The following is a 15,287-nucleotide window of genomic DNA, read 5'->3' on the forward strand; positions in this document are numbered from 1 at the left end:
TGACTGTGAAGCTATGGGGCATGGGAAAATAAACCTAAGGATACGACTGGGTACCTGTAAGGCTAGAGGAGAACGATCACTTAGTCTTCCCACTGTAGGTGCTTATCATATTCCAGAAAAACAATGTCATGAACTGCACCAGTATATGATCTAGTTACATAGCAGTCAAAAAGAACAGACTATTATTTAACAGGGAAAGACAAAAATTAAAATAAAAATAATTATTATAAAACAGCATCTAGAAGAAGAAAAACCAATCAGGAAACACTGCTCCAGTGACTTTGGTTTAGAAAAGAAAATGAGTAAATTGATGTATTTAAACTCCTGATATAAAAAAAGAAAATTACGCATAAGACTTCTTCTCCTGTAAACAAATTCAATGTAAGTGGATAAAATCCAAGACCCCACACCCTCTTGTAATATTTAAATATATTGAAAAGAATTGGTAAAGAGAGACAACTTGATGATTTGACTGAATTTTTGCTCTTCACCACTCTACCAATTCTTCTGTTTTACAAAACTTAGATTGAAATTTGTGTAACTTTAAAAGTCACAGAGCCATGTCCCTAGCTGAAGGCTATTTTGGTTAAAGAAGGCTGCAAGCTGCAGATGCAATAGCTATGTGTTTGTTCTTCCGGAAAAGAAGGTCTCACAGAGGGACTGCAGCAGATGAGCTATCAATTAATCCCTCTTTGTAGCCAAAGTTCTAAGTGTGAAGGTGAGAATTATTGAGTCATTCCTCCCAGGGCTGAGAACCCTAGTTTGATTCTGGCATAATTAAGTTTCTTCTTCACAAACACAAGAGAAAAAAAAACAAAGCAGCAGGACTGAAAGAAAAAAACATGCATGCCACCACAAAGCTTTTTTTTAACATGCACAGTTACAAATTTCTGTGCCATTTTATAACTGTCAAGTCTTAATTAAAATACGACATTTCTCTGACTCATGGTGCTGTAGGATGCATGTATATTATTCACGTGAATATTAATCTCTTCTCAGGTAGGAGGCTGTATTGCCAAGGCGATTTATAATCCCATCACATATGGAAATTTCTTGGGTGTATTTTTTTTTCCCTCCTTTTCTTCCTTCCAAATTTCAAACAGATCATTAACAATTAAGAGCCATAAGAACCATTTCAGTAGTCTATGTGAGAGGAATCCAGCAGTTTGGATCCATGAGCTGGAGCTCCACACGTATTAATGAAATTATACTGCACATTGAGGAAGGGGAATACAGAAAAGAGCTGAGGGCAGCGCTTTGAAGAATAAGGACATAAGCAGCTGCTCTAAGCACTGGAACAAATGAGAATGATAGTCCTCTTGAAAGCTTTCAGGTAATGATAGAAGATGGGAAGATGTTAATAGGGTGATCACAGAAATGAGACATGAACTTTCCTAACTGCCGACAGAATTAGCCGTTTAGACTACCATCACAGAGACCTTTAATATCCTGATACTTATCTAGATAGTCTGTATTCATACCACTGACTTTCAAACAAGACCTAGGAACCAACTGATGATGCATGAGGTGAGAAAGCAACTAGAAGAGATGTTCTTCTGGATTTGAGCAAAAGTGCAGAGAGAAATGGGGATGCAAATGCATCTGAGAAAATAGTGATGGTCTTCCTGATACCTTAGAAGGAAAGGAATTAGACAAGCGAGAAAAACACAAACTAATAAAATCTCAAAAATCAGTAGCTAGAGCTCATAAGAAACAGGCTTGAAGGAAAAGGGAATTCAGGAAGCTGTTAAGTTAATGAAACAGCATTAAGAGACAAAAATCACAAGCTGACTCAGTGAAGAGGACGGAAAGGACTGGTCCCCTTCTTCAGAGGGCTTGAAGCCTCTCCCTGTGGAAGTTTCTAAGGACAAGCAAGATTTGACAGGGAAGAAATCAAAAGGCACAAAAAAAAGGCACAAAAAACCCCCCACCTAGCCATGAACACACAGTATGACAAAAATCCCCCATGGCTGCTACTCTTCGGAAGACAAAGCTATCATAAGGTGGCATTAAAGAGGCTGTAACATTTGATGCCTTAATTGCTTCAGGTCTTCACTGCATTCAGGCAGTTGATAGAATCAATACTGCTTTTTTTATTAAAAAAAAAAAAAAAGGAATACAAAAGTTTAGCAGGTTATGAAAAACAGGACGCACTAAAAAAAACCCCAAATTTGAAAGCAAACAGATAACGTAGTTATTTCTAACTCAGCTGGCCCTGATAAATCTTCATCCTCAGGTACTAGGCTGCACACTGACAATCACAAAGCACTAAAAACTTGAAAAACAGGCAATGCACTTGAAGATTTGAAAAGGGCAAAACAAGCTTTTACAGTAAAAAAATAGGAAAAGAGGACTTGGACAACTATGAAAGCACTAACTTGACTTCTTCCCACACACCCCTGGGAACTGAAGACTGGAACAAATAATAAATTATTATTATCTTCAAGAACATAAAAAGGAGAGAAATAACAGCAAGCATGTTCTCTTCTTCAAGAGAAGAACTGTGTCAAATCCATTTAACTTCCTTCTGTGACAAGGTAAATTATTCTTAGGTGTAGGAGAAGAACAGTAAAAGTTTTATATCCTGAGGTCTAGGTGAACCTGCTAAAATAGATACAACACTCTGGGAAAAAACCATACTCAGAGTAGCCAAATTCAAAGCATGTATGAAGCAAGGTCCTCCAGGCAGCTCTGGTAGCACACAGCCTGGCAGCTTGGGTACCGTGCAACTTTTCACACACAACTTGAAGGATTTGTAGGCATAACAGATTAGGAAGAGACAGACAGCAATGTGCTTAAGGAGTGAAAAACCACACAATTCTATAACAAAAAGTGCAAAGCCATATTCAGCTGTAATCCAACCCAAATACAGGCTAGGGAAAAACTGACAAAGCCCTTCTTCAGAAGGAAGCTCAGTCCAGGAAAGGATAAGAGGCTAACTATGCATCAGTGTTAGTCTGCAATAAAAAGGTACCATCACAGTGGGATACCTGATAACTTGGGATATCAGGATCACAGCCTGGATAACAAAGTTTTCATTGCTCTGTAATGTAGAGCAAGCTCTCAGCTGAGTTTCTACAACCAACTCTGGACACTGCACTTCAGTGCGAAGGGAAGGGAAGGTGAGTTTGGGCAGCGAGAAGACAGGCTGATTAAAAGAAAAAATGTCATTTAGTGAACTCGAGACGAGCAAGTGGGGCTTCATCCTCTCTTTGAAACATCCCTTTGCTGTTTTACAGAGGAAGAGAATCCATTCTGCTCCTTTACTACCTGTCCTAATCATGAGAAATGGGTTTATACAGCACAGGAAAGATCTAGAGCAGAGGTTAGGAGCCTCTGGACATTAAAGACAGTTAAGCCCTGGAGCAGGCTGCTGGAAAGCTCCATTTCTCATGGTTTCTGTTTTAAGGTAATTTTGGATCAATAGTTGTTAGGCATGGTCAAGGCAAAGAAAATCATGATATTATGATATCATAACTAAACTAGTGTCTCTGTAACAGTCATCTCAAAGCATGTGTTCCTTTCAATTCAGCAGAAACACAAAGATTGATGCTGAACCACCTCATGGACCTCATACTGTCTCAGGAAAGAGAAAAGATATCCTTAGGGAGACGCATCATTGAATCTTTTGTCCCTTCTAGTATGCTTTGCCTTGTTTTCCATAAGGCACAGAACTAAACTGTTTTGCTTGCATTTGCTAAAAAACCACAACAGAAGTTCTTAGATACTAAGGGTGTTCTTAAATTTCACTTTCCATGTCGATATGACAGTTTTGAACCAAATCCCTTCTGCTTAGAAGTGAAGTAACACAGTAATTGTTAGATGGGAAAGAATTTACAATCCAGAAAAACTATTTCTACTGTGGCACTTCAGATACTTCTCCAGATGCAAGAAAAAAAGAATAAAATTTGGTTTCCTAACACCTTGCAACAAATCGAGAAAAGTCCAGCTACTGATAGCTAGATACTGTAAAAAAATTCCTTATAAAAAACAAAACAGGAGAGCTATAGAAGAAGGTAGTATTTCTAAATTAAATATATTAACTCTGCATTTTGGGTAGTAGGCAATAGTTTATCATCTATAGAATATGAACACCATATGTTATCTTTCTGTGGGCATACAGATGGATGAAAGCTGAAGATTTTTTTAAGAAAAACAACAACTTTTTAGGTCTTAATAGCTGTTTTCTAAAACAAGAGTGTTTATACTGCTGAAGAAAATGTCACAACCTTTTCCTTTTGACTTCCCAAATCAGGATTTTTTATTTTTAAATCGTACTTTCATGAGATGGAAATACCAAGACTTATTATACACCCACTTTCAATTAGTATATATAAAAATATTTGATGTAAAGTTTCCCAAGGAACATTTTCACACGACAAATAATACAGATAACTCCAAGTAAGCTAACAAGCTATCCTCAAGTTGCCTTGAGAAAAAGTCTTAATTTCTAACAGTTTAACACAAACCATTTAGTCCAAGACATTATTATTACTATTTACAAATTCAGAGCTAAATTCTCTGCTACTGCATTTTTTTCTGATATTCATCTCCAGTTCCACACAATGACGTTCAAATTATTTGGTAGAATTAGACAGATCTAAGACCATCACAACATGCTGCAGTCTTGTACAATACGTTTTATTAAATTTTTCTCTGCAAAACATCAAAACTGTGAGAGGTGTCTTACAAGGAAGAAGAAATGAAACCTTTAGCCACAGATCTAAAACCCAGGTAGCACAGAGAAGGAGCAAAGCAATACTCCATCCTACCTCTTGAAGCTGCAGTCGAACTTTGCTAATAGCTCTAATCCAATGGGCTCTTGCCGGAGGAAATGGTGGTGGCTCGTTGTCACCGTGGTAGCTTAAAGGCAACAAACAGAAAATCATTATACGAAATACACTCATCTGTAGCAAAGATTTAATGTTACACAGTGCAATCACAGTTTCAGCTCTGGAAGGTGAAGCAACCAACAGGCTCAAGTCAAGACAGCCCTGCACATATGCTGGGAATTGAGAGGCTAAAGGCCTAAATTGAGGCTAAACATTGGGCTTTCGGTTGCTCAAGTCAAGACAGCCCTGCACATATTCTGGGAATTGAGAGGCTAAAGCAAAGGGTTTCCTTATACACAGCAACCATCTTGGAAACTGATGAGCTGAAAGATGTAAGCTAGGCTACAATTCAGCGCCAGAAGCAAGATGACTTTGGTCAGATCATGAGAAAAGCAGCCCAAGACACCTGATCAAGCTAGTTCAACACACTGGTATCATAACTGCACACATGAAGAGCCAGGTCCCTTCTAACCACTGCCTCTTGCTGCTCATCCATACTGCTACAAATTTACAGGCTCTTCTCAGTGGAAACACTGGCCATAGGGCTCAGATGTGGTTTTCCTCATTCACTGCCCCTTTCTTTCTCCACCCTTTCCTACAGCTTTTCAAGGGGGCATGTGTATTTGGCAGCAGTGCTCCACTCACTGCCCCACAGCACATTTTATACTCCATAACCTCATCATACATTGGGCTTTTGGTTGCATTCCTTTTATACGTTGCTGAGATGTAAATCACTGAAACAAAGATCTTTCTCTGTCTGCAAAGCACCCAGCCCTGCTGACAGAATGAAAAAAAAACATAGCTGAGAGCAACATGCACCCATGCTACACATCTAGCTCAGATGCAACTCTAAGGTTCAACATTCAGAGCTCAGTTCCATGCATACTCCATGGAGACAGAAAAGCATTGCCAGAGAGTGGAGAGAAAGGGAGCCAATGATGCAGAGTACCCAAGTTAGATGCCTAAATTAGCCTGAAACAGACTATGTGAATAACCTTCCCTGTGAACAAATATAGGCCAACCGTTCTGGGACCAGACTACTGCTGCTCTGTAAGGAGAAAAGTGAGACAGAGTTTAAAACAGTTCAACACTTTTGCTAGTCTTGTTTCCCTTTTTTCATTTTAAGTGAAAGGGTTGCCTACATATGAACTGTATTCTCTCACATAAGCACAGTGACATCAGATGTACCCTCCAAACGGTGAGACAGGCAGACAGCTTTCTATGGATAAAGCTGAACCAGATAAAAACATCATACCTATATAAGTATACCCATCTTCACTCTAGGGGCTGCAATAACTTGATTACCTCAAGGGAAAAAAGTCACTCCCATAGTTAAGTAGCAAAATTCAAAATTCCTGCAAAAAACCAGCTCACTACAACCCCAAAAAATACTTTTGAAGACTGTCTTCAATACTGTTGACAGCTTGGAAAGCCCAAGTGCGAGGACAAGAAAAGCTGCCACAGTGAGTCAAAAGAACATGTCTATTCATAATGTAATTCTACAACCTTCAACTACATAAACATTAACTGTAATTGTGGTAGCCTACTATACAAGAAAGGAACTAGTGCAGCTCTAACAATGACTACAAGTAGTTCTTGGTTGCTCACACATAAGCTTAATCACACATGAGCAATGGAAGGAGCTATTTGGGCAGACTACATTCATCAAACCAGAAACGGAAAATACAGCAAATGAGCTTCAAGGCACTAGCAGGCTTTCCTCTTCACATACAGAGCAAATACAGTTCAAGTATAGCCAATGTCTCTTAAATAGCTGTTCCTGCACATAAAGATGCAGGAACAGATCACAGAACAGCAACATCAAGTGAGTTGCTGGAGAAGGCTGTAAGTACATAACTTCCCCAGAAAACAGCAGAGAGAGGAATCCTCTTTGAATTAGTTGAAAAGAACTTATTAATACAGTTTCACTCACCTCACTTGGGCTCCTTCATCAAAATCCTTGGGCTTCTGAAGTTCCAGAGCTACAGAACGGTCTGCACGTTTCTCCTCTGTCTCACAGATCTTCTCCTCCTCTCCTCTACCATGAGGCTCCTCTTGCTCCCTGAGCCATGCCTGACCATCCTTCTGGTAGCTGCCTGAACTGTGGTAGGAATGATTCGAGACTCTTTCCTGGTGATCATCTTCTTGCTCAGAGCCATGGGCACTTTCATGGGAATGGTCCAGCTCACTGAGGTGAGAGCTTCCCTGGCTGACATTACAAGAGGAGCCATATCTACTACTGCCAGCAGGACTATGAGAGAATAAGAAAATGCATCAGAAAAGAAACAGTGGCTTGGAGAAATACAAAGTAATCTGCACATCCAACAAATGGAGTGGAACACTAAATATTACTGAAAAGACGTGTTATAAAGTCAGATTTATCCATTATGCTCCCTGAACTAGACCTAGACTTCTGAACCTCAACACTTCAGTAGGCAGTAGAAATACTTCATACACAGCCTACCAGTATATAGACCATATATGCCAGTGGTCTTTCGTGCATTAACTGACTACTGCTTCACTTTTCATCAGCTAGAAACTGCCAGTGAAGATATTCTAATAACCAGACAGGAATAAAAATGGAAACATAGCAATTCAGAGTGGAAGTGTTTCTGTCTTCTGCAGATACACTGACCATTTAAGCTGACTATTGTTGAGAAGTACAGTTAACTTAAAGTTAACTTTATTTTTATATATATGTTTATGATAAAATACACTGCAGTCAAAATCAAAGTTGTCAAGACTATCAACTTAAAACCTTTTACAAAAGTAGAGCAATGTAGGAAGCCACGTGTCTTGATCCAGTGGAGCTTTTTGAAGAATTCACCACAGGGGCATGACCTCTCTGTTTCAAGACACCACTTCCAGGACTGAATTCCTAGAATCCTCAGACAAAATACAGTGGATCAAAATTTCTCATGCAGTCAGGAAAACTACATCAAAGAATTAAGCAGCACTGATGTTTCTCTCACTTGCACAGTTAGGAGAATTTCAAGCCAGATAGGAAGTTTCGGGAGTGCAGTGTTGCAAGTGTATGACCACAGGCACGTTTCACTTTTGTATCATGCAGAGATATGTTTAGCAAGTCACTGTTTAGATTTTTGAGGGCAATTGTAACTTAACACATGCAAAGGACTGAATACAGGCTGATGGAACACTAGTAACTTCCTTTTGTGGCTTTCCTAACTGCATGAAAAAACCTTTGCACAGATTTTAGGAAGAGTAAGCATTAGAATACCTTCACTGATATCTCTGAAAATGTTTTAAGATATTCAACAATGTGAAATGAACCTAATTAGTTGCATAATATATCAGCAATAAGTCAAATTTCTCTCTAAAATTAAAAGCTTTTACCTTGCATTTTGAAAACAAAATTCTCATTCCGTCCAATACATTCTACACACTGTTACTTTTTTCTTAGCAAATACAATATAATTATCACTAAACAAGAAAGCAAAGTGATTGTATTAAGCAGAATTAACACACAAGGAATGTAACTTCTGAAAGGCTAATGAAATTAGCACGAGAAGCATCTCATTCAGCATGAGAAAAGCATTCTCACACACAGTGTGAGAACATGGGAAATCCAATTACATTTACAGAAAAAAAGAGTAGAAAGATGAGAAAATGGTCTAAGGGCCTATATGTAACTAGTGACTGCAGTTTGCCACATCCTCTGTGACAGCTATCAATAGTACTACAAACACTTGACAACAAATAGGGGATGGGACTGGCTACAAACATCAGACACCAAGGTAATACATTGGTGTATTGCATTATAAATGGTCAAAAACTCGGAACCATTTATTATGCCTCATTTGTAACTAGCCTTTTCTCATTCAGTTGCTCCACACTATTCAGATTTGCAGTCTGTGTGCTAGGATGAAGCATTGCTCCATCAGGAGCAGAATCAAGCTCAGTTTCTTTCAGTTCAGGCTCAGCTGGAGCATGCTCTTCTGCCTGATCTTCTTTCTGCAGTTCACCTGAAATCACATTCTGCTGGTCTTCTGAGTCTTTATCAATCTTCTCCCTCAGCTCTTTGTTGGATGTATCATCAACAGCGCTTGCACCAGATGGTTCTTCAGAAAGTTCATTGTCTACAGTGTCAGGCTGATTTGAAGACACGTTTACTTCTATATTTGCATCAGTCAGTTGATCTGAGACTGCAGATTTTGAGTTTTCATCTGAACTGACTGTTCCTAACACCTTGTCATCTGGTTTTGACAAAGCCTGTGGTGGTATATGTGGTTCCCTTTTGGCAGAGGTCTCCCTGTTGTCTTTTTGCCAGGGAAGGGAGAAATCTAGCTTTTTCCCAAATACTGCTCCTTGGGCACTCTCTGGTTTACTCATCTTTTCTTCACTACCTCCTTCAAAGAGAGTAGAAGAAAGTTTCTTAAAGCTGGACATGAGGCCCTGATCTGCCCCTGCTTTATTAACTGAAGGTGGCTGCTGAGAGAAGAATGACCCAAATGGCTTTCCACTATCAGCAGATGACATAAAGCTGAATTTTGGCAAACTGGGCATGCTTGGTATTTCAAAGACTGGTTTATTACTGTTTGCATCTGGAGGAACACTATTAGGTTTCTTCAAGTCACATTTGGAAGCAGTGCCTTTTGCAGGCACCTCATCAGCTGCTGAATGTTCAGCAGCTTGCTGTTCTACGTCACTTGTCTTCTCTTCATTCAGCTGGAGCACATCAACACTGGGCTCATCAGCTGGACCTGGGGGTTCTCTACCATTACTACTGATCATGTCCTGCTGATCAATGCCAGAATTGGTCTGATCCCCTGTAACAGCGGGTTCCGACTCAAGCGTAGCACTCTCATCCAATTGGGAAAGGTTTGTGTCTGCCCCATTAGCTGGGCCTTCCATTACCACTGCAAGTTCCTCAGTAGCGCCAGTCTGAAGGATGTCAATAGCTGCCCTATTTGTAGGAGCAGCTTGTTCCTCGGTCACATGTGAAGACCCCACATCTAGCTGGCATGTATCTCCATCAGTCTGGCCAGTGGCCTCAGCCTGCACTGTACCAATGGCATTACTGAAATCAGACTGGCATGGCTTAGTATCTACCATCTCAGAGGGCTGTGCATCATTGTCCAACTGCAGAACCTCAAGGCATTGGTTTTCACTAGAGACTGCTGTTTCTGGAGTGATGGTCAAAGGTTCCTCTTTACAGGTTTCAGAGTTCCTATTTTCCTCAGTTTCTGTTTTCACAGGAGACTCTTTTGTGGAGTTCTCTTCTGTTGAAACAGGTAGTATATCCTCCCTCAGAGAGCTCGTGACATCTCTTTTAGATTCACTGGCTGCAGCTGTGTTTTCTGTCTCTCTAGAGTCTTTTGCTGGAACAGACACAGTGACATCTTTCACACTACTGCTTTGAGATTTAAGGGTGGATTTTGGAGACATCTCTTTTGGAGATTCTTTTGGACCTTTGAAGATGCCAAAGAGATCACTTGTGAAAGCTGGTGCTGGGCCACTTGGGAGGGATGAGAAACCAAAGAAAGACGAGCTTTTCTTCTGTGCAGTGGGAGGTGCGGTAGCTTGAGGCTGGGAAAAGAAACCAGATAATGTTTTGGGCGGTTTCATTTTTGTCATGAAACTTGAAAACATTTCAACTGAAGAATACAGTACTGATTTATCACTCTCAGATTCCTTAGGTTTGTCTTGCAAATTAGACGCCTCTGGCATTTTAGAAGGAGATGGTGGCTCTTGTGCTTGTTGTAACCCTTCACCAAGAGTTTGTTCAGGTAATTTAGGTTCTGGCAACCCATGCTGTACACATACTTCTTGAGACACCACTTCATTTTTTATGTCACTCACACTATTTAAGTCATTTAGACTCTGGGAATCTACTTTATCACCTGAGGCTGTGCTATAATCCTCCTTTTCAGAAACTTGTTCTTTTGAAGAATAAGGCTCTTCTTTATCAATAGGAAATGCAACACTGCCCATTTTCCCGGTGCTATCCAAAGCATCTTCTTCTAAGGAAATAGCCTGTTGGCCCTGAGAGCCCTCCTGCACACTGTGAATCTGAAGGCAAGGACTAGAGGCAGCCAAATTGGTTACTGCAGTGTCATCATTCTGCGGAAGCTTCTCTAAGTCACTCTCTTCAGCTACCTCAGCAACACTTTCTACATTTTCCACTGCCAGCATTTCTGATTTATTTTCTTGGATCACTTCTGGGATTGTTTGTTTGCCAGTCACTGCTGCAATAATATCAACTTCTTCTTTATTGTCTGCATGCTGTTGCCTGGCAGAACTGCTAATTTTGACACCAGAGTCGGTGGCAATGTTTTGCTTCACATATGGCTTGGAGTTCACTGGCTTAGCTGGTTTTGTATTATTCTCCTGTCTTGGAGCAGCTTGCGGTTTTTCATCCAGAAAGGATGTCAAATTGAAGAAGCTAAAGCTAGTACTTCTCTGAGGTATGCTCTTCTCAGCGGTTGGACTGCTGGAGAAGAAGGAGGGCAGATGAAACAGCCCCTCTGTTTCCTGCTGCTTCCCACTAGCAGGAGCAGGTGGTGAAGGCTTTGCTTCATCTGATCCCGTAAAGAAGGAGAATATGCTCCTACTGGCTGGCTGTGCTGACTGTGATTTCGAAGCAGTGATATCAGAAAAGCTGAATGGCAAACTGAAGCCCGACTCTTTAGGTGCCTGATCTGGCTTTGGTTTTGCCTGATTAACTGGGCCTCCTGAACGATCTCCTCCCTGTTGCTCTGGTGTCACCGTGGGTGCGCTGCTTTGCTGCACAGCTGACTGACTCAGCTGGCCAATTTTGGGGTGTACACCCACTGCCTTCTGTGAAATGTTCCCAGGAAGCATTTTTTTACTCTCAGGAGACTCTTTCTCAGCTTTTCTGCTTCTTTGTTCCATTTGCACTCCCGGGCTAGGAGAAACCTGCCTTTCTGTGCCCTCTGTTCTCAACCCTTCCTTCGGGGTAGAAGACAGACATGGCATGCTGGCACTCTGAAGTCTCCCAGACTTCTCCTTCTGTTGTCTCAACTCAGCCACAGTTCTGCTACTGGTTTTTGGAAGAGTACTTGGGGTTGGTTGAGTAGACAAAGGCTCCGCTTTGAAGAGATCTCCAAGGGATCCAAATAATGATGAGAAGCTGGAGGTTTCCTTCTGTTCTGGCTGTACCACCTTTTCCGGTTTATCGCTTTGACTTTTTTCCAAATCTGGTGATGGCTGTGGGGCTTTGCTTACTTGTGTTTTGAAGAAGTCAAAAAATCCAGAAGCTTGGGGTTTGTTGGCAGTGGAGCTTGCAGAAGAATCTTCTCCAAGGCTGAACAACTTCAGAGCGCTTTTAAATAACGTCTCCTCAGGCTCAGTGGTTGGCTGGCTCTGATTTGGCTGTGACTGACTCAATTCATTAATACTTGCATGCCCTTCGAGATGCCTGGAAGCTGGTGTTGCTTTAACAGGTCTCTCTTCTCGTATGGGCCTGCCATCTGGAACAGTTTGGCTCAGCAGAGAAGGAGATTTAGTTAATCCTGTTTTTTTAACACGGAGGTTTTCATTCTGATGTAAGTCTGGCTTTTCATTTCTAGGAGCCTCCAAATTAAGTTCTGATGAAGTATTTCTTCTCGGTTCTGACGTAACAGGAAGCTTTTGCCCTGCTTGTGCCTCCTCTAATTTCCTATTTGGTGCAAGTGGTAAAACATCAGTTTTATTTTCAGATGATATCAACTGCGTGTCTGTTCTCTTCAAGGCAGAATCTCTTGATGTCTCAGGGTCAGGACCTGAAGACTTTCCAATTAGTCCACCCAAAGCAGAAAATAAAGAGCTAACTTTGTTCACTGGTGCTTTCTTATCTTCCTCAGTCTTTTTTGCTTCTGCTACTCTTTCATTAGATGCCACAGTTTCTTCAGTTTTAGGAGCAGACTGAAACAGATGGAAACCAAAGAATCCTGATGACCCACTCCCTGTAGTTGTCACAGGGACAGCCTTATCTGCTTCCTTAATGTGAACTTCCTTACTCAGTGATTTATTTAAAGCTGCTCTGGAATGTGTTCGGAGATCAAGGGTTAGTGGAGATTCCTCTGAATAATTCAGGGTTTCCTTCTCAGGTCGAAAATCTACTTTGAGTTTTTGAAGTTTATAACCTGAGAAGTCTAAGGGCTGCTCTCTCTGATAATAAATGGACTCTTCAAACATTTGTGAAAAAGTCTCCAAATTCATGTTCATGAGCTGATCGCTCCTCTGCAAAGCTACTGACAGATCCAGGGGTTTATTTGTTGTATAATCACCAAAAGACTCCTCTTCAGCAAACCAAAACAGCTCATCTTCACTGCCAAGAGGGACTTTAAAGCCACAAACAGCTATTGTGTTGTCTTCTAGCACAGCACTTGGAATGGAATCCATCTGAAAAGTATAATCCCAGCAGTCCAGGTAGGAATACGCTTCAGGAGCACACACATAGACATACTGCCCAGTGGGATCAGTGAGCAGCGAATACACATACTGGCTATCACTGTACATGTAATATCCACAATCACCGTCTTCTGATGGCCACCATATACCCTGCTCAAGCATCATTAGCCACTCCTGATACTCGTGGCTATAGGATGAGTACATAAAGCTCTCATCCATACTTAAAGTCTCTTGGTCAATTAGAGTCCACATAGTTCCATCACAGCCAGAGGAGTAGCTTAAATCCATGGGCAACTCTTCTAATGAACAACTGCCATCTCTTTCAAATGGTGGAAAGTTATGGTAACTTTCATCAAGAGAATTAGCAGTCCATGCATCATTTTCTTCTGAACAAATGTCCCGAAACACTAACTGGTCAAATGACTCATAGGACATCACACTTAAATCTAAACTTTGTCCATCAAGATTGGCATTAGTCTGCCAATCCATCACGTTGGCATTCCCATCCTTTTTACAGAGATTCACTACTGTATCATTTTCAGGCCAGTCCAAGAACTGAGGGGGCAGAACAGAGTTCTGGTTTAACAGGTAGTAAACTGGTACTGCTATCTCATGAGTGCCAGCCAGTTCCCCCACTTCATATTCCCATTCAAAGCTAGAATGGCTTCTTGTTTCCTGATGAGCTGAGTACTGCTCCATACAGTTATAGCTTTTATTAGTCAAATTGAGAAATTCATTTGATCCTTTGTTTAAAAGAGTTGGGAAAACTCTAGTTTTCTCATCCTGATAAGGGATATGTCTACCATTTACAGGCTTTCCAGATAAGTCCTGTGCCTTGTCTTGAAGATTTAGAGCATCAGGGAGCACAGGATGCCCGCAGTGGGGAACATGGGACCCAGGTGTTTTATTCACTCTTGCACTGGATTGGTGGTCAGTCACTTTGGAAGATTCCATCATTTTCACATTATCCAGTTTCTCCTTTGGTTTGGGCAGGAGATTTTTCAAGAAGCTGGAAGATTCCTGCTTTTCTCCAGTGCTGCTTTGAGTGTCAGAAGCCATTCCTGCGTTGCCGGGTTTTGTCTCTGAGCTAGAATCTTCACCTCTATCAAAAAGCTTCATGAAGCCTAGAGAGTTTGTTTTCACCTTCTCTTGCTTACATTCAGACAAGTTTTCACTTGAGGCAAATTTAAATAAGCCAGAAAATAATCCAGGAGAAGTGCTTTTCTGGCCATCAGTCTCACTTTTAGCAGCCAAGTCTTGCTTACTGTCTGTGTTTTCACTGGAAGGAATGTGAAGAAACCCAGAAAAAAAACCTGGTGTACGCTTCTTCTGTGTATCATCTGCACTTGCAGCTTCTGGTCCTCTGGCTGAAGAGGTGGATTCAACTGAGCTGTTTAAGTCTGGTGCATTTAGTTCTTCTCTCATCAATCCTCCCTTTACATTTCTATGTTCTTCCTGAGTACTTTTAGTCGTCTGCTGCATTTCTGAAGCCTTAAAGGTAGCAGAGGCACTCTCTTGATGTTTTTTTCTATTTATTTGGGCACTAGACAGGTTTTCTTTATTCATGTTTTTTGTTTGTACAAGTTCCTCCTTATGGTCTGATAAATCTGGAACAGAGCTAGATTTTAATGAAATGGCATTTTCTGAATTACTGTTTCTCTCTTCAAGCAAAGCAATGCCACTAGAATTCTGATGACTTCTTTGGTCCTGTGAAGGTGCTAGATTTTCTGCAGAAGAAAATTTAAACAACGAAGGAATAAAGCCTCCTTTATCATTCCTATGTTCCTGCTTTTCTGAAAAACCCAACCCACTGAGAAAAGGAAGTTTCTCAGCAAAAGGAAATGAATGTTCATTTGATGAACTATTTTGTCTTACATCCTCCTCAGACTTATGGCTTTTAGAATGCCCAGATGTAGTTTCTTTCTGCCCTTGTTCAGCAGAAGCAAGCAACAACTGACTGAAAGACTTTTTGAGTGGACTGAAAAAGCTTTCAGATGCTGTACTCTGATCTTGAGGCTGTGAATTAGGTTCCACATTATCTCTGTTTTGCTTGTTTCCTGGCCCGTGACCTGCAGCATGCTG

The 15,287-nt window shown here is 40.9% G+C and overlaps 1 protein-coding gene across 6 annotated transcripts in view; it reads right to left on the reverse strand.

The window, feature by feature from the left end:
• UNC13B (unc-13 homolog B) overlaps window positions 1-15,287 on the reverse strand; it is a 212,451-nt gene that overhangs the window by 126,160 nt on the left and 71,004 nt on the right. For all 6 annotated transcript variants that reach the window (XM_030512441.2, XM_030512438.2, XM_030512440.2 and 3 more), the window contains 2 exons: window positions 6,766-7,083; window positions 4,773-4,863 (listed from right to left, as the gene is read on the reverse strand). In XM_030512441.2, the coding sequence (XP_030368301.1) occupies window positions 4,773-4,863; window positions 6,766-7,083 (409 nt within the window). The remainder of the gene's footprint in view (window positions 1-4,772; window positions 4,864-6,765; window positions 7,084-15,287) is intronic.

The sequence above is a fragment of the Strigops habroptila genome, chromosome Z (genome assembly GCF_004027225.2).
Source record: "Strigops habroptila isolate Jane chromosome Z, bStrHab1.2.pri, whole genome shotgun sequence".
Lineage (NCBI taxonomy): Eukaryota > Metazoa > Chordata > Aves > Psittaciformes > Psittacidae > Strigops > Strigops habroptila.